General features: G+C 43.3%; 1 protein-coding gene and 1 long non-coding RNA gene across 5 annotated transcripts; one reads left to right on the top strand and one right to left on the bottom strand.

Moving 5' to 3' along the window:
• Positions 1 to 4,091: 4,091 nt before the first annotated feature.
• LOC139559449 (uncharacterized) lies at positions 4,092 to 4,703 on the bottom strand. Its single transcript, XR_011671760.1, has 2 exons — positions 4,512 to 4,703; positions 4,092 to 4,305 (listed from the first exon to the last, which is right to left on the bottom strand). It is a non-coding gene; the product is annotated as an uncharacterized lncRNA (long non-coding RNA).
• A 53-nt stretch (positions 4,704 to 4,756) lies between these two features.
• LOC139559448 (eIF5-mimic protein 1-like) lies at positions 4,757 to 27,237 on the top strand. Of its 4 annotated transcripts, XM_071375495.1 has the most exons (12): positions 4,757 to 5,058; positions 20,409 to 20,479; positions 21,768 to 21,944; positions 23,709 to 23,812; positions 24,357 to 24,422; positions 24,595 to 24,730; positions 24,872 to 24,981; positions 25,238 to 25,408; positions 25,597 to 25,743; positions 25,914 to 26,052; positions 26,249 to 26,371; positions 26,588 to 27,237. In XM_071375495.1, the coding sequence occupies exons 1-12, from the start codon at positions 4,940 to 4,942 to the stop codon at positions 26,614 to 26,616; spliced, it is 1,392 nt and encodes a 463-aa protein (XP_071231596.1). In that variant the 5' UTR covers positions 4,757 to 4,939; the 3' UTR covers positions 26,617 to 27,237. The 4 variants fall into 4 exon arrangements, with proteins under 4 accessions (XP_071231596.1, XP_071231593.1, XP_071231595.1 ...); XM_071375492.1 differs by having other exon boundaries at positions 4,763 to 5,058; positions 24,595 to 24,981; XM_071375494.1 differs by lacking the exon at positions 4,757 to 5,058 and adding an exon at positions 5,212 to 5,290 and having other exon boundaries at positions 24,595 to 24,981.
• Positions 27,238 to 27,881: the final 644 nt, after the last annotated feature.

Genomic DNA, 27,881 nt, shown 5'->3' with positions numbered 1-27,881 from the left:
ATTTTTGGCAAAAGATCTGATCTGACTGGTCAAAGGACAATTTATTGGCAAAAGATCAGATTTGGGCTGCCTGTGTAATCGCACCCAATATGCTATTCTACATCATATACACACCCTGAATACTTCAGTCTCCCCTATTCTAAACAGAATAGACCTCATTGGGTCCATAGTAACAGTCCTTCCTTAAACTCCAGTCCAGCTGCTCGGTGAATAAAGCATTCATCCTCACTATCCCTGTTCTCTCAATCTGGACATCCTGGCCCATCAGTAATAATGCTGACTTTCTGATTTCCATCATTCCCCTTTAATCAGGGATTGATTCAGACCTCATACACCAAGTGAATGGAATCAATTCAGTTCAATATTCAATACAACTTCATTATTAATATCACTGAACTCTGGCCAATCAGTAACATTAATCAATGAATCAGTTAACTACCCGGTAGAAAAGAACACCAGCAGTCCTCCTCATTCCTGGTGGCAGGATGGTGGTCCCTCTGAGGATGTGGAGGGGCTGTTCAGCTGGTCTGTCGCTGAGGGACTGGGACACCCTAACGATGCCATGCCATTCACGGATGAAATCATTAAGTGTAACCAAAGTAATAGAGAGCGAAACGAATGAGAGAAACCATGTGCTTCTGTATCAGAGGTCGGAGGTGGTTTTCCTACCATGTTGCAGAGGGAACATCTCTTCTCTGCCCCCCTCTCTCCACACGTAGTGCAGAAATCAGCGTCTATGAAGGTCATCTTACCCGTGAGAGCCTGGGTTAACACTGAGAATGCTGTCGGGTCGTTACCCTGGAGATAAGAGAAGCAGTGGAACATGGAATGTTAAACATTGAAGAGTGAACATTGCCATACGGAAAGGCATTTGTAATAACATCAATCGTCAATATAATCTAAATTCATTGAGAATGAACATGTACTCCATAATATGGATATTACACATTTTAAATGTTTTGCATAATCCAATCAATCTTCAATTGATTAATTTCCGCAGGGACAAATTACATGAGTCCATAGGAGGAGCCTTACACCAAATCAAATCAAGTGTTATTTGTCACATGCACCGAATACAACAGGTGTAGACCTTAGTGAAATGCTTACTTACAAGCCCTTAACCAACAATGCAGTTTAAAAAAAAAAGGGGGATGAGACCTAAGGTTTGAATGGATGAATGAGTGGAAGTTCACTCACGATCTCCACTGGTGCGATGCTCATGACCTGCTGCTGTAGCAGTGCGGCTTCACAGAAACTTTCTGATGCAGTCTCGAATGAACTTCTCCTGGTACTGAGGAAACCATCTCCATCCCTCCCCTTCAACAGGCTGAGAGAAGAGACTTACAAAAAATGTATTTTAAAGACAATGAAACATGGAAATTGTCTAGGGAACTATCTATACAGTTTACATAAAGTATGCATGTAAATATAAAGCACTATAAAACACAACAATTAGTACCCAATGGTTAGTCTGGAAATGTTAACAACAGAAATAATTAAATTGGATGGGTACAGGTTAGAATGCTAGCAATGCAATCAATCACATCAACTACTGTCAAGAGAAACAAGATGATGCATGGAGAGTGACAACACACACACACACACACACACACACACACACACACACACACACACACACACACACACACACACACACACACACACACACACACACACACACACACACACACACACACACATACACACACACACACACACACCTCTAGCTTGTCATCACAGTCCAGAAGAAAGGCCATGCATTTCTGCAGAACATATCTAATGTAGTGCATCTTCATGGCCAGCACCTCGTTCATATCCTGCTGCTTCACACACTGCTCACACAGCAGGTCCATGACGTGGTAACACTTCTCTAATGCTCCCACGTCCACCAGCAGAGGGCATTCCCTGATCAGAAGCACCAGCTGGGGGGGTGGGGGGGGGGGGTAGAAAATGTTACAGAGAATGTTAGAAAAAGAGAGACGGAGCGAGAGAGAAAGAGAGAGAATTATAAAGAACGAGGGAGAGAGCGAACGAGAGAGAAAGAGTTATAAAGAGCGAGGGAGAGAGAGAGAACAAGAGAGAGAGAGAGTTATAAAGAGCGAGGGAGAGAGAGAACGAGAGAGAAAGAGTTATAAAGAGCGAGGGAGAGAGAGAACGAGAGGAAGAAGAGTACAAAACTAATACTTAATGATCCCACAATCTGAAAAGAAGTGAGAAAAAGATGGACAGAGACAGAGAGAATAAGAAAGGCCTGGTTGCTCCTTACCACACGCACCATTCCATTTAGCACGTAACAATCCATCGTATTCGTAGTACTCTATTATATAAACACTCTATAACGTACTGTATATCCTGCTGAGCTCCAATAGTGGAAGCTACTCTGCACTCTTAGAAAAATGATTCCAAAAGGGTTATTCAGCTGTCCCCATATGAGAGCCCTTTGAGGAACCCTTTTGGGTTCCATGTAGAACCCTCAGTGGAAAGGGTTCTATCTGGAATAAAAGGGTTTTACCTGAAACCAAAAAGGGTTCTCCAAAGGGTTCTCATATGGGGACAGCCGAAGAACCCGTTTAGGTTCTAGAGAGCACCTTTTTTCTAAGAGTGTGTGAGAGTGAAGCCGTCACAGCTCATGTTCTAGAGAGGAGATTCCCCATGTCAAACAAAGCTGTTCAAGAGAAACAAATGAACACTTTCCAATGTTTCAACAAACTGAAGTCCTATTACGTAAAGAAGCACTAACCTTCACAGAGACACTGTGGCAGAAACCACAAGCTGAGTACTGACTGGTCACTTGGTATGCTACTGAATAAACACACTCTCCTATGACTTCATAACTGACTCAGAAAAACACTTGTAAATAACTAGGTTTTCTCATCTAGCCTACAAATGACAGCCACCAGGTGTATGCACCAGGTGTATGGTTGGTTAGACAGTCGTGTATGGTTAGACAGTCAAAACAGATAAGACTATTCTTGTACATTGGTGCACTGCCCTGACCGTAACATGACTTTAAGTAAACATTTCATTGGACGATGTATACCATGTGTATCCTGCACATACAACTAATAAAATGTGAAACTTGAAACATGACTTTAGCCAGCAGGCTTATATAGCAGAGGTCTGCGAGTGTTACAGTAGTACCTCTCTCTGTGTCCTGCGTTCACGTCCAGACAGATAGATATCTTTAGACAGATCTAAAGTGGGCAGCGGCACCAAAGTATATACTGTCATCTCTGCTTTCCCATCTGATTCTGACAGACTGGACACAACACATACACACACACAAAGACGTGGTCTGAAGTAGTCTGTGGGTTACATCTAGTGGCAGCGTGATGCTATTATGGAACGTCCTGGAGTACTGCATCCTGCCCTTAAGAGTCTTAGCCATATGTCTACAAAACAATGGGAAACATATGCTGCAGGCCTACACCCACATGTTATACATGTCTCTATGGCTACATCATCCCAATTACATCACTCTATTTGTTTGTGTCACTAACTATGTCAAAACTATTAGTGTGTATGTGTAGAGGATTTTAGTGAAATTCACTTTTAAATGACAGTTATGGTTTATAATATTCTAAACATCTCAAGGGTATTTATGGCTAGCATCTGGATCTGGTACAAGGACATCTTGTGGAAATGAATGACAAATCTCATCTCAGCATTGTCAAAAGACACAAACAACACAGGTAACCTTGTCAGAGTTTTCCACAAGACTCCCTAGCCCCATCCATACATCAGAGAGTTGACTCTGACGTCCTTGGAGCCCAGCAGCTCTACAACATCTTGCACATCACCTGAGAGAGATTTTAGATATAGATTGAAACATGCAATACCTCGATCTCATACATTCTCTCTTATAAATGATCTGTGCAAACTCTCATTCTCTCCCCATAGGTATACTCTACAATTTGGCAAGAAATAGCGATTGTGAAAACAGCTGCACTCCAGCAGTTTGGTATTAAAATATTTAATTTGTCATAATGATATTGCGACTACTATGGGAAGTAACCTAGGCTATTGAAATGATTACTATAAAATTATTACAGCTGTAACGAGTGTGCTGAGAGTCGGGAAGCAAGTACAGGGAGTGAGTGTTTTAATAAACAACCCAATCAACACGAAACACAAACAACGCACCGACATGAAAACAGAGTCAATAACACCTGATGAAATAACCAAGGGGAGTGACAGATATAGGGAAGATAATCAAGGAGGTGATGGAGTCCAGGTGAGTGTCATGTGACGCTGGTGCGCTTGACGATGGTGACAGGTGTGCGGGATAATCAGCAGCCTGATGACCTAGAGGCCGGATGAGGGAGTATACATGACAACAGCAAAAATGTAGCCTACTGAAAATGCAAGAAGAAAAAATGCCTGTGGATAATTGTTTTAATCATATTGGTGTGACAACGCAAGACAACATTGTGGCAAAATGCACTGAAAAATGAAAATAACAGAAAAGCGTGTTTATAAAGTCAGGCAAAAAAAATCTACAAGCAATTTACCTGCAGCAATAACCTTAAATATATCCCGCTCGTGTGCTGAAAGATCGCCTTTCTTGGGAGCAGCCATTCTCTTTGTTGTTAACATGTAATTAATATTCTCTGAGTTCACAAGTGTTGACAAACAATATATTGCTGTGGATATGTATTTATCCCAAACTCGTCACTCCATTTGACATGACGACAGTAAAAGGTGATTTACTTCACCAAATTTCTAAAACAAATAAACCATCCTTGGACTACACCACAATGTGAAGAAAGCGGTGACAGAATGTTCATAACTTAAAATGCGTTAATGTCATGCATGTATATCGAACATATATTATTATTCTTTATAATCAAAATCGTTTGTAATAAATGTATTTGAAGTACAAAGATCGCTGTATGTTAATGTAATCGTTTGGTATATTTAATTCTGTCTGGATTCCACTATGCTGGCGTCTTTGGTTTATCCCGGCTGTATTTCAAGTGGTCAGTCCAACGCTGCGATAAGTGACTATTCTTCTTCTCGTCGGTTATCTCAACTTGTTGTAGAGTCAACCACTGCAGGGTAAGTCCCTCAAGTATTGCACATCGTGAGATGTAATATTATTTCAGGTTTAACTGTTAAACTTGATGAGCTTGGCGAGATTTTGTGACAAGTTTAGTCATGTAACGGAATTGAAATCATGCCTTACACTCTCCTAAAAATGTTTTTGTTGCTCGTCGTAAGTACTTCTTACAGAAGTTGTTTTATTCGACAAATATCAAGCTGGTTCTGCCCACCATGAGGTGCGCTACAGGTGAGCGCAGGGGTTGGGCAGTTTTGGAGATAACTACGGGCATGGGCTACTTACTGTACAATGTAGCTACTACCTATTATGTATCATTTTAAAGAAGCTTTATAAACATTATTTGTGACATGATAGTGCCCACGTCCTCCAAATACCTAATAGCCTACTGGAGAACGAGACTGGCATTTGGAATTGGATACCCTCGGGGCTCCCGAAAGGCGCAGAGGTCTAAGGCACTGCATCTCAGAGCTAGAGGCGTCACTACATACCCTGGTTCAATTCCAGGCTTTATCACAACCGGCCGTGATTGGGCGGCCCACAATTTAGCCCAGCATCTTCCGGGTTAGGATTTGGCCGTCATTGTAAATAATAATTTGTTCTTAACTGACTTGCCTAGTTAAATGTATAAAATAATCATGTACACATTATCAGTGATCCAAGAATAACGATCGAGGTAACCGCTCTGCCGCTGAGCTCTTTGGGATTGCATTGGCTAAATGCTGCTCACTTGACTGTAGGATCTTCATTTGAGACAGTTTGCTACAGCAGCAACAGGAAATTTGAATTATTATGTGGATTATAATTCATTTACGTTTTTGTAGTGGTTGATACCTTATCCGTAAGGGAAAATCAAGTCTGAATCATGAGGCTTGTCCTTGAGGAAGAACTGAGCTATTTCCCCTTAGATAGGCCAGCTGCAAAGTCAAAATAGTCTGTATTGTAAAATTTCATGAAACACAAATTAGGTTTTGAGTCTTATTTTAGGGTTAGCAGTGCGGTTAAGGTTCGGGCTAGGTTTAAAATCAGATTTTATGTGGTTATGCTAGCTAGTTCCTCCAGAACAATCATGACAAAATGCTAACCTACAATATGATAGGGCACAGGCATTAATTCATGGAGGTGAAGTGTGTCTTTCTCACTCACTTATTGAGGTGCATTATTTTATACCAACCTAATCTCAGAGCATTTCGTATTATTCTGAATATAAATCGTATGATATGATATAAATCGTATGATATGTTAAAAATTACAATTTGCATTAAATGTTACGAATTTACAAAATTCTAACTAGGTGGTTAATGTTAGCTAGGCTAGGGGTTAGCGGTTTGGGTTAATGTTAGGGTTAGGAGAAGGTTTAGCTAAAAGGGTTACGGTTAGGGTTAGCTAACATGCTAAGTAGCTAAAATATAGTAAGTAGTTGAAAAATGCTAAAGTTGTCCCTGATGATATTCAAACTCAACCTTTGGGTTGCTAGACGTTGGCGTTATACACCTAGCCATCCAGCCTGACCAACCACTCTACTTTTGTTTTAACCATCTTTTAACCACTGTCTTATTTAACCATACCAAATGTAACATATCATATGTTTACTATGTTATGTCTAATCTATGAGACCAGTCTGTTTATTATGTAGTCACGTTTCACTGTCATCCTCTCATACAAACACACACTTTCTGTTGTTCTTATCAGAAACATTGAGCTCCACAGAGGCTCTTGCGTCTCCCCGTCAGCATTCTCTGGCAACTGTTGCCTGTTTCCAGGAATTGTATTTTGGTCATTGAATGTCAGTTGTACAGGCCTACAAAGCCTGTGCGTACAACCTCTCCCAGTCCGAGTCTGTAATACCAACATGTTTTAAGCAGACCACCATAGTCCCTGTGCCCAAGAACACTAAGGTAACCTGCCTAAAGGACTCATGTAGCACTCACATCTGTAGCCATAAAGTGCTTTTAAAGGTTGGTAATGGCTCACATCAACACCATCATCCCAGAAACCCTAGACCCACTTCAATTTGCATACCACCCTAACAGATCCACAGATGATGCAATCTCTATTGCATTCAACACTGCCCTTTCCCACCTGGAGAAAAGGAACACATATGTGAGAATGCTATTAATTTACTACAGCTCAACACCATAGTGCCCTCAAAGCTCATCAATAAGCTAAGGACCCTGGGACTAAACACCTCCCTCTGCATTTGGATCCTGGACTTCCTGACGGGCCGCCCCCAGGTGGTAAGGATGGGTAACAACACATCTGCCACGCAGATCTTCAACACGGGGGCCCCTCAGGGGTGCATGCTCAGTCCCCTCCTGTACTTCGTGTTCACTCATGACTGCACGGCCAGGCACGACTCCAACACCATGTTTGCTGATGAGACAACATTGGTAGGCCTGATCACCAGCAATGACAAGACAGCCTATAGGGACAAGGTCAGACCTGGCCGTTTCGTGCCAGGACAACAACCTCTCCCTCTACGTGATCAAGACAAAGGAGATGATTGTGGACTACAGTAAAAGAGGACAGAGTACACCCCCCATTCTCATCAACGGGGCTGTAGTGGAGCAGGTTGAGAGCTTCAAGTTCCTTGGTGTCCACATCATCAACAAACTATCATGGTCCAAGCACACCAAGACAGTCGTGAAGAGTGCTCAACAAAACCTATTCCCCATCAGGAGATTGAAAAGATTTGTAATGGGTCCTCAGATCCTCAAAAGATTCTACAGCTGCACCATCGAGAGCATTCTGACTGGTTGCATCACTGCCTGGTATGGCAACTGCTCGGCCTTCGACCGCAAGGCACTACAGAGGGTAGTGCATACGGCCCAGTACATCGCTTGGGCCAAGCTTCCTGCCATCCAGGACCTCTACACCAGGCGGTGTCAGAGGAAGGCCACCCTAGTAATAGACTGTTCTCTCTGCTACCACACGGCATGCGCTACCGTAGTGACCAGTCCGAGAGGCTTCTAAACAGCTTCTACTCCCAAGCCATAAGACTCCTGAACATCTAATCAAATGGCTACCCAGACTATTTGCATTGCCGCTGCCCCCCCCCCCCCCCTTTTACACCGCTGCTACTCTCTTTTGTTATCATCTATGCATAGTCACTTTAATAACTCTACCTACACGTACATATTACCTCAGCTAACCGGTGCCCCCGCACATTGACTCTGTACCGGTACCCCCCCGTGTATAGTCTCGCTATTGTTATTTAACTGCTGCTCTTTAATTACTTGTTACCTTTATTTCTTACTCATTTTTAAAACTGCATTGTTGGTTAGGGGCTCATACATTTCACTGTGAAGTGTATTTGGTGCATGTGACTAATAAAGTTTGATATGTGTCCATGTGTGCATGTTGGTGGCAGGTAGACGTGTGTTGGTGGTGACAATGCACATGGTTTGACGTGAAATCATGAGGGGTGTGTTGTTTTTGAAAACACTGGTTGTGACTTGAGTTGCACATTTTGGGGAATATTCACAGGTGGAAACTTTCCGTTGGAATTAACGGGAATATATGGGAATTATCGGAAATGTATGCAAATTAATATTAATACCATTTAAATCTAGATTTTTTTTTGCATTGGATATATTAACCATATCATATGGAGACAAACAAACCTTTCACCTTATCATACGTAGACATAATTGCAAATGATTAAATCCTTCCAATATAAATATATTTTTTTTAACTATTTAGTTATGAATTGAACTTTAATTAAATTAGTTGACTCTTCACATGGGATGATTTCACTGAACAACAAAAGAAAGGGAATATTGAATGATCCATCACATTTCCCAAAAAGGTTTTCAACATGCATCTGTAAAATGATAGCTTTAGTTTCTTGACTTTGGTTGACTTCCTCTCAGGCTTCCATGTCTTCTCCCTGGACCTCAATGTTCACCTCCTTGAACATCAGACTCTGAGACCTCATCTTCACTGTCACTTTCCAACCTTGTTGAGGATGGCTCGTTGTGAGGCTCAAAAAGCCTCAAATTTGCCCGGATGGCCACCAATTTTTCAACCGTTGTATTGGTCAGCCTGTGTGTTCCCAAACAAGGACCAGTTGTGCTCTGAGGCGGCTGACGTTGGCAGGATTTGGAGGATGATGGAGGCAACAGGGGAAACCACCTCGGATCTACAGTCCCTTCCACCAGGTGGCTGATGAGATATGTTGGCATGACAGCCATATTGCATCTCCATCCCAAAGCCCTTGCTTGGAAGTGTACTTTGCCAGACTGCCAAAAACCTTACCTTCATCCAGGCCAAGGTTGTGAGACACGGTAGTGATGACACCATAGGCCTTGTTGATCTCTGCACCAGACAGGATGCTCTTGCCAGCATACTTGGGTCCAACATGTACGCTGCAGCGTGTATGGGCTTTAGGCAGAAGTCTTCACTCTTTGATGTATTTCAGAATTTCCTCTGCTTGGCGCAATCTGCAAGTAGAGTCTGAACATTAGACAGGATGGCATTGTCTCCCTCAATCTGTGAAATGGCTACTGCTATAGGTTTCAGGCTGCTTACCACTCTCTCCCAAAATGCATCATCCCGGAGGATCCTGTTGACGGGGCTGTCTATATCGGCCGACTGTGATATGGCCATTTCTTGGAGAGACTCCTTCCCCTCCAGGAGACTGTCAAACATGATGACAATACCACCCCAACGGGTGTTGCTGGGCAGCTTCAATGTGGTGCTCTTATTCTTCTCACTTTGCTTGGTGAGGTAGATTGCTGCTATAACTTGATGACCCTTCACATACCTAACCATTTCCTTGGCTGTCTTGTAGAGTGTATACATTTTTTTCAGTACCACGATGTCCTTGATGAGCAGATTCAATGCATGAGCAGCACAGCCAATGGGCATTCATGTTCGCAGCATTGTCTGTCACCAGTGCAAATACCTTCTGTGGTCCAAGGTCATTGACTGCCTTCAGCTCATCTGCAATGTAGAGAACAGTGTGTCTGTTGTCCCTTGTGTCTGTGCTCTTGTAGAATACTGGTTGAGATGATGTAGTTAATTATTTCTTGCCCACGAACATTCGACCACCCATCAGCGATGATTGCAACAGTCTGCTTTCTCTGATTTGCTTGACCTTCACTTGAACTCTGTTGAACTGCATCCAGCAAATTAGTAGATAAAGCATGTCTGGTGGGAGGTGTGTGTATTCTGGGAGAAAAACATTAAAATCTCTTCCAATACACATTGCCTGTGAGAATCAGAGGTGAACCAGTTGCATACACAGCTCGAGCAAGACATTCATCAGCATTTCTCTGACTATGTTCCTCCATTGAGTAAAGAAAAACGTATAATTCCAGTGTGACCATAAACTGCTGCTATCAATAAGGTGTCTTTTTCACCTCGAATAGAAGTAGAGGGACTTTTGTCAGAGTTTGCTTGTTGTGAGCGCTGAGGGAACTTTATGCACTTGGCAAGATGATTCTGCGTCTTTGCATTCTTCACATATGATTTGGCACAGTATTTGCATATGTACACAACTCCTTTTTGTAAGATAAATGATTTAAAATGAAACCTGTATGGAAACGGGTGAAGCAGTTAGCAGGCTCAAGCTAGCTAAAACCCACATGGTAGCAAAAACTAACTAGCAGATATTGTTAACAAGTTAGAAATGATTTAAACACACGTTGCTGTAGGCTACTATTTACTAGTTAATAAAAAATCAGGTGTCATATAAAATTATATTCACCCCACCCAGTATTGTAATCAAAACTTACCAGAAAGCATGTAGTCCTTGGCTCAGACAGTATAGTAGTGTGGGCTCAATAGCATCTCATTAGTGTGCAAGATCTTGAGAATCAGCTGTACGTGTGATGGAAGAGTGCACTGTGCATGCAATTGCGGATAGTTTAACCAAAATATGCCGCAAGACCTAGAATTTCCTCATGTGTATCCCACAAAAAAGGTTCACTGTTATAAGCTAACTTTTTTTTAAATTAATTTTAGCAAAATTCCCCTAATTCCAGGGCTTAACGTCTCATGGATCATTTCTGGAAATTTACTGGAAAATGTCCTACCCTTTGCAACCCTAGTAGTTGTGACTGACCATATCTACGTGTGGTTATGAAACTGGTCAGCGACGTTACTAGCGCAGCCATCCACATCAAATTGGTCCTCTGTCATGGAATCAATGGAGTAGAGAAGAGGTCCACTAACAGAGGAGTCTCTCGTGACAGAGCCAAATCTCAGGGTAACAGTCTATGTGCCTAAATGAACAGAGGAGTAATATTGTGAAAGGAGGGTTGATTTGTATTCCCCCCCCCCCCCATTTCTTGTGATAAAACAGAGTAATAGGCCTTTTCACAGACAACCTGGTATTGAAAAGGGACATTATTCAGATTGAATGCCTCATCACAGACAATTTCAGATTTTCTTCTCCTTTTCACAATGTTACCTCTGAGGTGACGCATAACTGTGTGGAGGTTTACATCAGGTGAGCCCTGTTTACATCTTCCACACTGATAATTGCCTTGGGACCACTTCCACCATCCCCCAGGGCGGACTACCGGTCCTTAGCCCAGCTCTCTGTGCTCTCACTGGGGTAAAAAGACTGAAGCCGTGGGTATTGTCTGGTGCTCTCGAGGTCTTTTTACAGAATAAACAGTGTGCAGAGCTGTAGGGAGACAAGAGGCTCACTCTAACCTTAAGTAACCCCTAAACATCAAATATGATTTGTTGGTAACACTTGCACCTGCATCTATAATGCTTTATAGATTGTAATAAGCATGTATGAGCCTGTATAATGTCTTAAGGCTTATAATATGTCTCATTGTTGTAAAGAAGGCTTCCAGATGTTGTGAAAGCATCATTCATATCAGTGATTTGCATAATGCTTTTGAATAATCAGTTGTCAGACTATTCCAATGCTGCATAAGTGGCAGTAATGGTGTTGATGACAGGTGCTTGATGGGTTTTTGTGAGGGATGCGAGGTTCCATTTTAGTCGCCTACAATGTCAAATAAGAAGTGCTAAATGTGATTTGTCTTTTGGAAATATTTTCTGCTTCGTTATATAAATGACAACCATTTTATCACTGAGTTAAGTTTTGATGATATCTTTTCTAACCGGAGGCTAGTCAGTAAATTACATTTCACTATGACTGATGGTGCCAGTGGCATGACAGAATCTCCCCTCTGGAGTCAGAGTCCTCGGCAGGCACATCCGTGACGACCTGAAATGGCCCCTTCACACAGACAGTGTGGTCAAGAAGGCGCAACAGCGCCTCTTCAACCTCAAGAGGCTGAAGAAATTCAGCTTGTCCTCTAAGACCCTCACAAACTTCTACAGATGCATTGAGAACATCCTGTCGGGCTGTACCAAGATCTTTCCAACCGCTCCGCTAAAAACCGATCCACGCTCACATGGGAAAAAAACTGCCGCTCCAAATTCGCTCCATTCAAATCTCAATTTAACCAATGCTAATTCTCTGTAAACAAATGAGCACACTTTCAGCATGCTTATAAAGAAGATAGAACTTTTTGGCCTCCATTTCAAGCGTCACGTCTGGAGGAACCCTGGCACCCTCCCTATGGTGGAGGCGGCATCATGCTGTGGGAATGTTTTTCAGCTGCAGGGACTGGGAGACTAGTCAGGATCGAGGGAAAGATGAACGGTACAGAGATCCTTGATGAAAACCTGCTCCAGAGCACTCAGGACCTCAGACTGGGGCAAAGGTTCACCTTCCAACAGGGCAATGACCCTAAGCACACAGGCAAGACAGCACAGGAGTGGCTTCGGGACATGTCTCTGAACGTCCTTGAGTGGCCCAGACAGAGCCTGAACCAGATCAAAAGAGACCTGAAAATAGCTGTGCAGCGACGCTCCCCATCCAACCTGACAGCGCTTGAGAGGATCTGCAGAAAAGAATGGGAGCAACTCCTTAAATATAGGTTTGCCAAGCTTATAGAGTCATGCCCAAGAAGACTCAAGGCTGAAATCGCTGCCAAAGGCGCTTCAACAAAGTACTGAGTAAAGGGTCTGAAATAATTATGTAGATGTGATATCCCTGCTCATCTGCGTGAACGTGCCTTAGGCATACTGCAAGGAGACATGAGGACTGCAGATGTGGCCAGGGCAATAAATTGCCATGTCTGTACTGTGAGACGCCTAAGACAGCGCTACAGGGAGACAGGACGGACAGCTGATCGTTTGGATTGGCACATCCGAACATCACACCTGCGGGACAGGTACAGGATGGCAACAACTGCCCGAGTTGCACCAGGAACGCACACTCCCTCCACCAGTGCTCAGACCAACTGTCCGAGGCTGGACTGAGGGCTTGTAGGCCTGTTGTAAGGCAGGTCCTCACTGGCAACACCGTCGCCAATGGGCACAAACCCACCGTCGCTGGACCAAACAGGCAAAAAGTGCTCTTCACTGACGAGTCGCGGTTTTGTCTCACCAGGGGTGATGGTCGGATTCGCCTTTAAAGTCGAATGAATGAGCGTTACACCGAGGCCTGTACTCTGGAAAGGGATCGATTTGGAGGTGGAGGGTCCGTCATGATCTGGGGCGGTGTGTCACAGCATCATCAGACTGAGCTTGTTGTCATTGCAGGCCATCTCAACGCTGTGCGTTACAGGGAAGACATCCTCTCTCATGTGGTGCTGTTCCTGCAGGCTCATCCTGACATGACCCTCCAGCATGACAATGCCACCAGCCATACTGCTCCTTCTGTGCGCGATTAGCTGCAAGACTGTCTGTGTTCTGCCATGGCCAGCGATGAGCCCGGATCTCAATCTCATTGAGCACATCTGGGACCTGTTGGATCGGAGGGTGAGGGCTAGGGCCATTCCACCTCAGAAATGTCCGGGAACTTGCAGGTGCCTTGGTGGAAGAGTGGGGTAACATCTCACAGCAAGAACTGGCAAATCTGGTGCAGTCCATGAGGAGGAGATGCACTGCAGTACTTAATGCAGCTGGTGGCAACACCAAATACTGACCTACTTTTGATTTTGACCCACCCCCCCCCACCCCCTTTGATCAGACACATTATTCAATTTCTGTTAGTCACATGTCTGTGGAACTTGTTCAGTTTATGTCTGAATCTTTTTTTTTTATCTTTATTTAACCAGGAAGGGCTCATTGAGTGTCACGTTCTGACCTTTATTTCCTTTGTTTTTGTCTTTAGTTAGTTGGTCAGGGCGTGAGTTGGGGTGGGCAGTCTGTTCTGTGTTTCTATGTTTAGGTTTGTCATTTGGCCTGATATGGTTCTCAATCAGAGGCAGGTGTTTTTCATTGTCTCTGATTGGGAACCATATTTAGGTAGCCTGTTTTCACTGTTGGTTTGTGGGTGTTTGTTTCCTGTGTCAGTGTTTGTGCCACACGGGACTGTTTTCGGTTAGGTTACTTTGTTATTTTGTATTTGTGTCTTCAGTTGTTTATATTAAAACATGGACACTTACTACGCTGCGTCTTGGTCCGATCCCTGCTACACCTCCTCTTCAGACGAAGAGGAGGAAATCTGCCGTTACATTGAGATTTAAAATCTCTTTTTCAAGAGCGTCCTGGCCAAGATGGGCAGCACCAAGTCATTACAAAAATTACTTGTAGTTTTTCATGTTGTTCGTCTGTAATCTAGTAAAAACCATAGAATTCACAAGAGTATAAAAAAAATCAAAAACAGCAAATTAAAAACATTGACAGTTCAGGGAATCAGTCATCAGTGATTTTAAAAATACCAATCGGGACAAGTTCTTCCAGTTTAAAAGTATTTTGTTAGGTGTTCCAAGACGATGGCGCAGAGTACATAAAAGCCCTTTTACCAAATTCAGTTCCGACATTTGGAACAGTTAGCAGGATAAAGTCCAGCGAATGAAGAGAGTACCCACCACATTTCTGAACAATAAAAATGCCCAAATAAAAAGGTAGTAAACCCAAAATGGCTTTATAAATAAAAGTATACCAGTGACTGGGCCTACGAGTGACTAGAGAAGGACAGCCAACCCTGGTATACAAAGTGCAGTGGTGCGTAAGGGTTTTGCAGTTTAAAATACATCTCAGTGCCATGGTAAAGGGTGTCAATTGATCTCAAACAATGAGCGGAAGCATTCATATATAAAATATCCCCATAGTCTAGTAAAGGCATAAATGTAGCTGATACTAGCCTCCTTCTGGCTTCAAAAGAAAAACAGACCTTATTCCTAAAATAAAATCCCAATTTCAGCTTCAATTTTTTTGTAATTTGTTGAATATGCAATTTAAAATAGAGGCCGTCATCAATTAAAATTCCAATATATTTATATGAGGTTACAACCTCAATCTCCTTGCCCTGACAGGTAGTAATAGGTGAAAGGTTCCGAGGTCTATTTCTTGCTTTAGAAAACACCATTTAGTTTTGTCAGTATTGAGGATAAGCTTCAAGTGACACAAGGTATGTTGAACAGTATAAAAAGCAGTTTGCAAGTTCTGGAAAGCTTTTGTAAGAGACGAGGCTCAACAGTAAATAATAGTATCATCAGCATAAAAATGAAGTTGCGCATTTTGGACATTTTTGTCTAAATCATTTATATAAATAGTGAAAAAGAGAGGACCAAGTACAGAGCCTTGGGGCACACCATTCAGGACAGACAATTTAACAGACATAAGCCCATCAAATTGAGTGCACTGAGTTCTATCAGACAGATAGTTAGCAAACCATGCAACTGCATGCTCTGAAAGACCTACACTCGACAATCTCTGCCTTAGTATAGCATGATCAACTGTATCAAAAGCCTTAGAGAGATCAATAAAAAGTGAGACAGACATCTTATGTTCATACAAATATTTACACATTAATTTTGCTGAAAATAAACGCAGTTGAAAGTGAGAGGACTTTTTTTTTTTTTGCTGAGTTTATATATACACACACTCACTCTCAGTACCAGTCAAAAGTATACAGAAGATAGCCCTATTTGGTAAAAGGCCAAGTCCATTTTTATGGAACTAACAGCTCAAATAAGCAAAGAGATATGACAGGCTATCATTACTTTAAGACATGGAGGTCAGTCAATATGGAACATTTCAAGGAATTTCAATGTTTCTTCAAGTGCAGTTCCAAAAACCATCGAGCTCTGATGAAACTGGCTCTCATGAGGACCGCCACAGGAATGGAAGACCCAGAGTTACCTCTGCTGCAGAGGATAAGTTCATTAGTTACCATCCTCAGAAATTGCAGCCCAAGTAAGACACATCTCAACATCAACTGTTCAGAGGAGACCGTGTGAATCAGGCCTTCATGGTCGAATTGCTGCAAAGGAACCACTGCTAAAGGACACCAATAATAAGAACTTGCTTGGGCCAGGAAACACGAGCAATGGACATTAGACCGGTGGAAATGTGTTCTTTTAGTCTGGAGTCTAAATTGGAGAGTTTTGGTTCCAAGCGCTGTGTCCTTGTGAGATGCGGTGTGGGTGAACAGATGATCTCCGCACATTTATTTCCCACCGTAAAGCATGGAGGAGGAGGTGTTATAGTGTAGGGGGCTTTGCTCTTGACACTGTCAGTGATTTTATTTACAATTCAAGGCACACTAAACCAGTATGGCTACCACAGCATTTTGCAGCGATATGCCATCTCCTCTGGTTTGGGCTTAGTCCCACTATCATTTTGTTTTTCAACAGGACACTGACTCAAACACATCTCCAGGCTGTGTAAGGGCTATTTGACCAAGAAGCAGAGGGATGGAGTGCTGCATCAGATGACCTGGCTGCCACAATCCCCCAACCTCAACCCAATTTTGATGGTTTGGGATGAGTCTGACTGCTGATTTGGAAAAGCAAGTGCTCAGTATATGTGGTAACTCCTTCAAGACTGTTGGAAAAGCATTCCAGGTGAAGCTGGTTGAGAGAATGGCAAGAGTGTGCAAAGCTCTCATCAAGGCAAAGGGTGGCTATTTGAAGAATCTCCAATATAAAATATTTTATTTAACTTTTTTTGGTTACTACATGATTCCATATGTGTTGTCATAGTTTTGATGTCTTCACTATCATTCTACAGTGTAGAAAATAGTAAAAATTAACAAAAACAATTGAATGAGTAGGTTTTCTAAAACATTTAATGATCGGTTGTGTGTGTGGAGACGCCCCTTATGAGCTGTTTTAGCCACACCCTTTGCTGACAGGTGTATAAAATCGAGCACACAGCCATGCAATCTCCATAGACCAACATTGGCAGTAGAATGGCCTTACTGAAGATCTGTTTCTTTCAATGTGGCACTATCATAGGTTTCCAACAAGTCGGTTCATCAAATTTCTGCTCTGCTTGAGCTGCCCCGGTCAACTGTAAGTGCTGTTATTGTGAAGTGGAAATGTCTATGACCAACAATGGCTCTATGACCAACAATGGTAGGACACACAAGCACACAGAACGGGACCGTAACAATTCTGTCCTCGGTTGCAACACTCACTACCGAGTTCCAAACTGCCTCTGGAAGGAACATCAGCTCAAGAACTGTTCGTCGGGAGCTTCATGAAATGGGTTTCCATAGCCGAGCAGCCACGCAAGCATAAAATAACCATACGCAATGCCAGGTGTCGGCTGGAGAGGCGTAAAACTCGCCGCCATTGGACTTTAGTGCAGTGGAAACGGTGAAGAGTGATTTATCAGCATCTGGCAGTCCGACGGACGGATCGGGATTTGGTTGATGCCAGGAGAATGCTACCTGCCCCAATGCATAGTGCCAACTAAAGTTTGGTGGAGGAGGAATAATGGTCTGAGGCTGTTTTTCATGGTTCAGGCTAGGCCCTTTTACTTCCAGTGAAGGAACATCTTAGCGTTACAGCATACAATGACATTCTAGATGATTCTGTGCTTCCAACTTTTCTGGCAGCAGTTTCTGGTCATCGCCCTTTCCTGTTTCAACATGACAATGCCCCGTGCAAAAAGCGAAGTCCTTACAGAAATGGTTTGTCGATCAGTGTGGAAGAACTTGACTGGCCTGCACAAAGCCCTGACCTCAACTCCATCGAACACCTTTGGGATGATTTGGAACGCCGACTGCGAGCCAGGCTTAATCGCCCAACATCTGTGCCCAGCCTCACTATTGCTGTTGTGGCTGAATGCTGGGGGGACTTGCTTCCAATGTTCCAACATCTAGTGGAAAGCCTTCCCAGAAGAGTGGAGGCTGTTGTAGCAGCAAAGGGGGGACCAACTCCATATTAATGCCCATGATTTTGGAATGTATATTTAAGCAATAAGGCCCGAGGGGGTCTGGTATTTGGCCAATATACCACAGCTAAGGGCTGTTCTTACGTACAATGCAGGGCTCCCGAGTGGCGCAGCGGTCTAAGGCACTGCCTCTCAGTGCAAGAGGCAACACTACAATCCCTGGTTCAAATCCGGTAGTGATTGTGAGTCCCATAGGGTGACGTACAATTTTAAGGGCACAAGGGGAGACCCAGATGCAGACACAGGAGGCAGATGCTTAGAGTCCAAGATGTTTATTAACAATCCAAAAGGGGAAGGCAAGAGAATTGCCTGTCCACGACCAAAGGTCAAAACCAGTTCAGAGTTCTAGAGGTACAGAATGGCAGGCAGGCTCGAGGTCAGGGCAGGCAGAATGGTCAGGCAGGCGGGAATGGGGTCCAGAAAAACAGGCAAAGGTTAAAACCGAAAGGACTCAGGAGCACGTGAAAAAAAAAAAAAGCAGGAGCACGTGAAAAACATGCTGGTTGACTTGAACATACAAGACGAACTGGCACAGAGAGACAGGAAACACAGGGAAGGACTACATGATTCCAATTGTGTCATTTCATCGTGTTGATGTCTTCATTATTATTCTACATTGTAGAAAATAGTCAAAATAAATGCTGGAATGAGTAGGGGTGTCCAGACTTTTGACTGGTACTGTATTTAATTAAGGTCTCTGACATTGCTAGTTCTGATAAATACATATTTTTACTTTGGTTTATTTGCACATTGTTTTCTATCTATTATTACTGCACTGTTGGAGCAACTGCGATAACTTCTCCAAATCTGTGTACGCGACCAATACACCTTTTATTTTATTTCAGATACAGACAGCCTAAACCCATCTGTAGAATTCAGACAAGTCCTCTCTGCTATGCTCATTCCTTGTCATGCCAAACATGATATTAGATATTTCTTTGTCTGAATTTTTGCTTTAGGTACAAGAGAATGCACTGAGAAATGGTGAGCGAGATGGCATGTCCCTATTGTTCTCCTTATTTGTTCATCAGGATCAGTTTGTGTGGCACACATGGGAGTCTGTAGTGCTTCCTGGACGGCAGGAGCGCAAACTCTGAGTTGAACCCAAATGGGAGGGGTCCTCAGCTATTTTATTTGCCATCCTCAGCATGTTTGTGTAGTAGCTGTCCAGAAATGTTTTGTTGATGGGTTGCCGTGTGTATATATATATATATATAATATTTTATTTTTAATTCAGCAGACTTGTCACCCTGGCTTTTGCCTGTACCCTGACACTGTTGTACCAATTACGACATGTCACCCATAGTCAGAAGTTGGCTAAAGCACATCCAGGTCTGGGACAAGGTTACTACAGTGTGCTCTGTGGAATCCCCTCCAGACAACATGTCTTGGTGTGGTAAAGTAGATTATAAGGTTCCTTAATCCCTTGACCCTCTAGTACTGGCCTGTCTCAGACTGTATATGTCTGTCCTAAGGAGGACTGTGCCCTCAAAGAACCTTTGTGTGTGTGTGTACTGTGGTCAGACATGTCCTTGTTGTAATTTGACACGTGTCTAAGAGAAAGAGCGAGGGGGAAAAAGAGGGGGGCGATTCAGAGGGAAATTGATTGAGCGAATCAGGGAGAGACTAGTTTACGCTGCAGGGACATGGACTGGGATGAGCCTGCAATATACAGTATATAGCACAGGGCACAAGGTTGACAGGCAGGACAAGTCTTAGACATTGACAGGGAATTCAGTGAAACTCTCTAAATAACTCACTGTCACTGCTAAGAGGGACTCACAGCTGGTAAGCATAGAGCTTTCACCTGTTCCTTTAGCCTTCTGGACTCTGGTTGAGCATGCAGACATCTGACTTTTAGTTGTGGAAGCCTGTAGAAAATAAATGGCTGCTCAGTGACATTTTGAAGGTGTGTTGAAGGTCTGAGATTTACTGAAGCGCTTAAACTATTTATTAAATGGTTTGTTGACTGTTAGTAAATTGTCAGACATTGTATATTTTGGGCATATTAACACATAAATAATGTTACAGGCCTTTAAATATGTTGTGTTTACAGACTGCTGTTGCAATAGGCCTGACAGAAACGAAGATATTCTGTCATTAAATGGAATGGTACTATTGTATGTTGTAGTGCTAATGGTCTGCTCATTTCCTGATTCTGTGTGTGTGTTCTCTTCCTCAGGACTTTTATGAATACCGGTAAGCAACAGAAGCCAGTGCTAACAGGCCAGCGGTTCAAGACCAGGAAAAGGGGTGAGTTGAGTTACAGCCACAGACAGCTGTCAACGCCCAATGTCAATGCCTAATGTTTACCACATACAGTATGTTGGCAAGACAACATGCATGGTGTGAAATTGCAATACCAATATGTTGTCAAGACAGCAGACAGTGTTACGTTGCAGTACCAAATAATTGAACCCGTTTCTTAAATCAACTGCCTCTTTAAGACTGTGTGAGATGTCTTGATTATCTTTTGAGTCTCACGACCTCCAGAGTGTCAATGCACACTTTTAGCTTAGATTTCTCCTATTAAGATCTGCTTCCTAGTAAGGGACCAGCAAAGGTTTAGCAGGGTTCTCCTGTCCTCTCCACACATAAACAGACTATAAATACTCTTTGCTTCTAGGGTTCTGTTTCATCTCTCTTTTGCAGCTTTGGATTGTTGTGGCTTGACATTCCCTCTTACACAACACCTACTGCGATCCAGGCTGGCTCCCAGTCAATAAGATGTTTAAGTTCCTAGAATGTCAGCTCTCTTGTTTGTGCTCTCTTGGCAACTCCCAGACATGACCGCGCAAACAGATCTGGGACCAGGCTATAGCTGAACTTCCTGCCAGTCCAGAAGCAGTGGGTGTCGTTTTATATATATACATATATATATATATATATATATATATTACTCACAGAGCAGAAGAACGTGTAGTGTCGTAAAAACATTGGGTTCATACTTCGTGGGGCACCTTGTTGATTCTCTTGAGCCGTGTGTTGATACCCAGTGATCTGTTAATGAAGGGGATATCGTTTGGACACTGTTCTTTGTGAAAAACACAGGGGATTAATCGGGGAGGCTAACGCTCCCCCAGGCTAAGTAGTGTCCCATCAGGGCAGGGTCCCTTGTCCTCATCACAGCTTGGCTGGGGAACTGAAGGGCTGTCTTATTTGGCCCGACAAGTTTTCTGAGCACATTTTTATTTTATTTGTATTGTAAAAGATTGTGAAAATAAGCTTCAAGTGATTTTTATTTAGGAAAATCTGTATACAAATATAAGCGTGATTGTTTTAGTCAAATATTATATCTGTTTAGGCTTCTTGCGGTCAATTTGCAGTCTACCAATTATTTGTAATTATTGTTCCGGCCCCCTGACCAACCGCTCAATAAAGAAATCAGCCTGCAGGTGAATCTAGTTGATAATCCCTGGCATAAGGTATCTACTGTATTATGCATGGTTTACCATACCTCACTTTCTGATGTTAAAGGTTTAACACACATTAGTGTACATGCAGCAAGGATGTTCTCCTCTGCCCTTTCCTCCCCACCCAGATGAAAAGGAGAAGTTTGAGCCCACAGTTTTTAGAGACACAATTATTCTGGGCCTCAACGAAGCAGGAGGGGACCTCGATGCTGTAGCCAAGTTCCTGGACGTGACCGGGTCCCGACTCGACTACCGTCGCTATGCCGACACACTCTTCGACATCCTCATCGCGGGGAGCATGCTCGGTGAGTGGATTGCGCTGAATTTAGCAGGCAGCCCGCCCGGGACTTGAATCCAGGTCCCAGGACTGTCGGTACATAATCTTAACCATTACACCAAGAGGTCTGCCCTGCTTGATGAGGTTGCTAGGTGTTGTACTAAGGTAGCTATAGTATCATGGTCATCTGCACCTGGTTTCAGCTCACTGCTCAGTAATGGGACATCCTGGTCCCTTCGTATCAGTATTCGCACTAGGACACCAAGCATGACCATGTCCACTCAGGCAAGGACAAACGGATCACTGCTGGCTTTGTCAGATTACCAGGGTCATTTCCCATTAGGCCAGGATGTCTTTGATATCAGAGAACCGAATACATTGTTCCTCCTGTATGTGTCAGTGGACTGCTCATTGTATTCACTTGTTCTAACTCCCAATTCCTCAGTAATAGATGAGGGTACTTGAACACAGTTTTTTGTATTTGTGGACATATTTGTGTTCATTGAGGTGGGGGATGGGGCATTGATTAATATGCTGAACCCTTTGTCTGGTGGTCAGTGTGACCCTGCAGACCTAAGCTGGTAGATTTACCCTATAATCACTGTCTTTCTCCCCACATACTCATTGTGTACATGGCATGGAGTTCTCACAAAGAGTATGTCTTTGACCACACTCACAAACACATGCTCATTCACATCCTGCCGTGTGTAATCTTTATAGAATTAATTGAATGTACAGTCTGTCAGTCTGTCTCCGTCTCACACACACACACACACAGGATGGGGCCTGTGTCAGTCTCTGCATACTGCATGTCAAGCCCATTAGAGATAACAGGTTTACCCTGCTCCTATAGTAAGAGCCTGGCAGTGTCAGGGGAGAGACAGCAGCTCAGATGGAAACCAGGGATACATGAAAGGAGCCAGCCTCTCAGGGAACCACATTAGCCTTTAGTAACATGAAGGCTAGGTACCTGGTTCATGCAGGCACACTATTAATACTGACGGTATGATATTTGCATGAATACATACAGTAAGTTATGTTTTTTTTAATCCACCACAGTCCTATGAAGCAGTTATGAAGTCAACAGGGATAGTAGACATTAGATCCAGATCGAACAGGTCGGCCTCTATGACTTCAGATAGTGTAGTAGTTAAGCCCTCATATATACATCCTCATTTATCCCAACCAGATACAACAATCCTATGTCAACAGCCACCTCGGGTGGAACAGATAAAGGGGGAAAATGGGAGAGATGTTAGTAAATAGATGATTGACTAGGCGGAAACAAAGCGCTCTCTCTCTCTCTCCTTCCTGTGAATGGGTAGTGTCTCCCTTTTAGGGGTAGTGAAGGATGTAGTAATGTTTTGTAATAATCCAGTTACCGTGTGATTACTAATTTACTGTACATCAGGGTCTGATCTCTCCCATCCTTATGCTCCACTATCTCCATGATATCCACAACTTCTTGTTACATCAATCAATCATGGACATAGAGTAGATAGGTAGGTCTCTCTCTGATTATTCTACAGTTATAGCCATACCCATGCTGCTAGCTAATGGGGCTAAAGCTTTAACCCTTGACCCTGATGACTTGCCACGTCTTTCTGTCTATGTCCGTCCGTCGTTCTGTTCGTCCGTCTCTTCTTTCTAATCGCTTTATGGCTGGGCAGGATAGATGGTCATTGAAGTGGTGTGTTGACCTTTATGGCACCAGGGTCACTACCCTCTCTGGCTGTGCTGGTTCTGCCCCCTCAATCACTACAATCGTAATGTAAATAACTGTCTGTCTCAGCTCCCGGCGGGACGCGCATTGACGAGGGGGACAAGACCAAGGTGACAGAACACTGTGTGTTTACCACCAAGGAGAACCATGCCAACCTCCGCCACTATGCTCAGGTTGGTACACACACACACAATCAAATACAGCAGCCTTTAAGGTGCATGGTAGAGTAACCGGGTGGTAGTCGACTAGTGACAGTGACTAAGTTTAGGGTACTGGGTGGAGGCTGGCTAGTGATGGCCATTTAACAGGCCGATGGCCTTGAGATGGAATCTGTTCTTCAGTCTCTCTGTCCCAGCTTTGATGCACCTGTACTGACCTTGCTTTCCAGATGATAGTGGGGTGAACAGGCCATGGCTGTTCATGAATGCGTGAGCACACATGCATACACATACTCTTTCTCTGTTTTACCATTGACTGGGGTAGAAGGGAATGTCGGAGGGAGACACCCGCAGTGAAGTGGTATTAGATCTGCTAATACCCACCAATCCCCTGGGAGTATCCAGTGTGTCCACGACAACATAATTTTTATATAATCCTCCTGGATTAAAGTCACTGCAGTTTTTCACGATCCGTTTGTCTCTCTCTTTCTCCCTCTCTCTCTGTTCCAGCTCTCTGTGTCTGTCACTGAATCTCATGTCCCTCTGTGTGTTTCTGTAGGTTTTTAACAAGCTTATCAGGAGGTACAAGTACCTGCAGAATGCCTTCGAGGAGGAAATCAAAAAGGTAAAGTATTCACAGGAAACAGGCTCGTATGAAGTCACTACAGCAGTTCTACTTCAGTTTTGGACTATCCTATGTACTTGTGTTTAGACTTTATATCTTCAGCTGTGTAGATATTTTTTACCCTATTGTCTTTAGTTTACATAATTTCCTGTCCTGATGTTTTATCCCGTAGCTTCTGCTGTTCCTGAAGGCATTCAGCGAATCAGAGCAGACCAAGCTGGCTATGTTGACTGGTATCCTATTGGCTAACGGCACTCTGCCCCCACCCATCCTCACCAGCCTCTTCAGTGACAATGTTGTCAAGGAAGGTGTGTGTGTGTGGGGGGGGTTGTTCTTGAGGCATATATTCTTGCCATATATTTATAGCTCTGGCTTTCTTCCAAGTTGCTCTCTTGTCTGTAATTGGTATCTTGCAGGTATTACTCTTGTCTGTTATTGGTATCTTGCAGGTATCTCTGCATCCTTTGCGGTGAAGATGTTCAAGGCATGGATATCTGAGAAAGATGCCAATGCAGTCACCTCAGCCCTGAGGAAGGCTAACCTGGATAAGAAACTCCTGGTAAGAAACACTTTTTAGGCAGGTAGCCTACAGCAGTGGTTTTGAACCTTATGTCAAAAAATTCAGTGACTCCTCAAATGGTGGTTCTCGAGCTTTTGGTGGTCCCTGGAACTGAAAAGGTTGGGAACCTCTGGCCTAGAGGTTAGAGAGACTCTTTTACAGTGCTTCAGCCACAAGAGGGAACTGTTGTAGTGAATTTGTAGGGTTGAAGCTCATTGGAAGTTGTTTGAGCCTAGACTTCTTGTTGTTTCTCTAGGAGTTGTTTCCTGCCAACAAGCAGAACATGGAGCACTTCTCCAAGTACTTCAATGAGGCGGGGCTGAAGGAGCTGTCAGACTTTATGCGTGTGCAGCAGTCTCAGGGAACACGAAAGGAGCTGCAGAAAGAACTGCAGGAGCGCCTCTCTCAGGACTGCCCCATACGAGAGGTGTAATACCAGATACCATGTCCTGCCTTTGTGCCCTTGAACAAGCTCCAAGAGCGCTGCATTGCGTCCCCCTCTGCTTTCAACCCCTCATTGGGGTGTGTTTGTCTCTGGGTTGGGTTGTAGAAGCAAAAATGATAAATTCCATTCTCCAACATGATGGACAGTAAAGAATTATTCTGTGGTTCTAGATGGTGGTGTACGTGAAGGAGGAGATGAAGAGGAGTGACCTCCAGGAGCAGGCTGTGATTGGTCTGCTGTGGAACATTCTCATGAACGCTGTGGAGTGGAACAAGAAGGAGGAGTTGGTCACAGAGCAAGCCCTCAAACACCTTAAAGTACATCATAACATCAACCATTAATAATTTAACTCACTCCTAACACAACCACTCTATAATATGAGAGCTGGTCACTGTGGAGGCTCTCAAACACCTCAAAGTACTGCACAACACTAACATCAACCATGAATGAATGACAGTTGATGGGGTGTGTATCCTCTCCCCTCCAGCACTATGCCCCCCTGCTAGCAGCGTTCAGCACCCAGGGCCAGTCAGAGCTGGTGCTGCTACTGAGGATCCAGGAGTACTGCTATGACCATATCCACTTCATGAAGTCCTTCTCCAAGATAGTGGTGCTCTTCTACAAAGGTCAGTGTTATCATTTTATACAGGACAATGTTTCACAGTTTCTATGTAAAAAAAACAAAGGTATCTCATTCATTTGTCTTAGTAGTCAGGGTTGGGGTCAGTTTCAATTTAGGAAGTAAACTGAAATTCCAATTTCACATAACTTCTCCTTGTGGTGCTATGCTAAATGTTCCTGTTCTGTCTTCTCTCCACCCAGCTGACGTGTTGAGTGAGGAGGCCATTCTGAGGTGGTACAAAGACACTCACACCACCAAAGGGAAAGGTGTCTTTGTCGAGCAGATGAAGAAGTTTGTTGAGTGGCTGCAAAATGCAGAAGAAGGTAACATTTACAGGTTAAATACAGGTTACAGTTACAGGTAACCTAATCAATAACTGAAAAGAAGGCCATTGCATTTTCAGAAAATCATTGTTGAATCAATCAAACTGAACGATACACATTCTGTAGACTTGGGCTGTGATGAGCACTCACCTGTAATTCCTATTTTCACCACTAAGAAGAGCTGTTTAATAATAATCTGTTTATTTTCTCATGTAGAGTCCGAGTCTGAGGGAGAGGAGGACTAGCAGACCAACCCAACAAGGAGTCTAACTCTGAAGTCTGCTGCATCCTGTGGCCTGTATATGTCAATCAGCCTGTAGTCCCCATCTCGTATAGGACACGTTCCTGGTCGTCTTTAAAGCAGTCATGCTACCTATTTTAGAAGATTTGCCAGACTATCATATTAATGTGGTTCCTGATACATTCAAGATAAATACTTATCCAGGCATTGTAAGAAGTATGAGATAATGTGTGCAGTGTGACTGCAATAAAAACGACCTGGAACACGCCCATCCATATTGCCTAACCGACCAGGGGTCGTAGACTCCTCAATCAAAGCGCAACCCTCAGTGAAAAACCACGGGACCTCCCGACTCAACTTCAGGAGGATAGGAGACTAGATGTCATCTATCAAGACCACCAATCTGTGATATTTAAGCTTTATTTTTTATTATTCTTTTTTCAATTTAAGGATTGGATTAATTAGAGGTCGGTCAGAGCGAACTCCCTTTACCAACGTTGTTCAGGTTTAGAGAGGAAGTCAAGACCTCAATCTGCAGTAGATTGTCATCCTCGTTTTATGAAAACTCAACTTTGTAACTTGGCAATGCTTTAATCTTTTTATTAATAAAGTGTTTTTATATGTATTCACTTGTTTAGTATTGTTTCTGTGTTGTATTCTTAAATAAGTTGGCAAGTAAATAAGGCTTCTGTTCATATGTCTGATGGAGGTTAAGAGAGTTTATTGAAAGACTTCCTAATTAGTTAGGTGCTCAGTAACTCAGAACTGAATGAAAAAGTGGGTGATTGTGATGGCTATTAAAGAGAGGTGAAGTCAAGCCAATCATTGTGTAACTTTCATGCACCTGCTTCTGCACCTGCGTATACACAGGCCAGGTGAAGGAATGCTGTTGACACTACTGTGACCTCTGTCCTGTGCTTCAAGGGAAAAGGCCCAGAGTTCTAATGGACCTTAGGTAAACAAACTGGGTTTACATCCCAAATGACACCCTAATCCCTATCTAGTGCACTGCTTTTGACCAGGACCCATAGGGAAGAGGTTGCCATTTGGGACATAGACTCCAGGGAGTTAATGAGCAACAGGGACCTCCACTGTAGATCTAGAGAAGTACATCAACGCCATACTACTGCATTTACTGTAGGTCTGTTTCTCAGAGCAGCATGTTGCCTCTTTTTTTTGCTTTTTTTCTTGCTTTGGTACTATTTCACAACTCTTAGGACAACTCCAAACAGATGATCAAAAAGGCTGTTTTTTCAAAACTTTAAGCAC

This window comes from Salvelinus alpinus, chromosome 29 (genome assembly GCF_045679555.1).
Source record: "Salvelinus alpinus chromosome 29, SLU_Salpinus.1, whole genome shotgun sequence".
In the NCBI taxonomy this organism is placed as follows: Eukaryota; Metazoa; Chordata; class Actinopteri; order Salmoniformes; family Salmonidae; genus Salvelinus; species Salvelinus alpinus.
The sequence above is the reverse complement of the archived record's forward strand: the minus strand, read 5'-3'. Positions and strand labels throughout refer to the sequence as shown.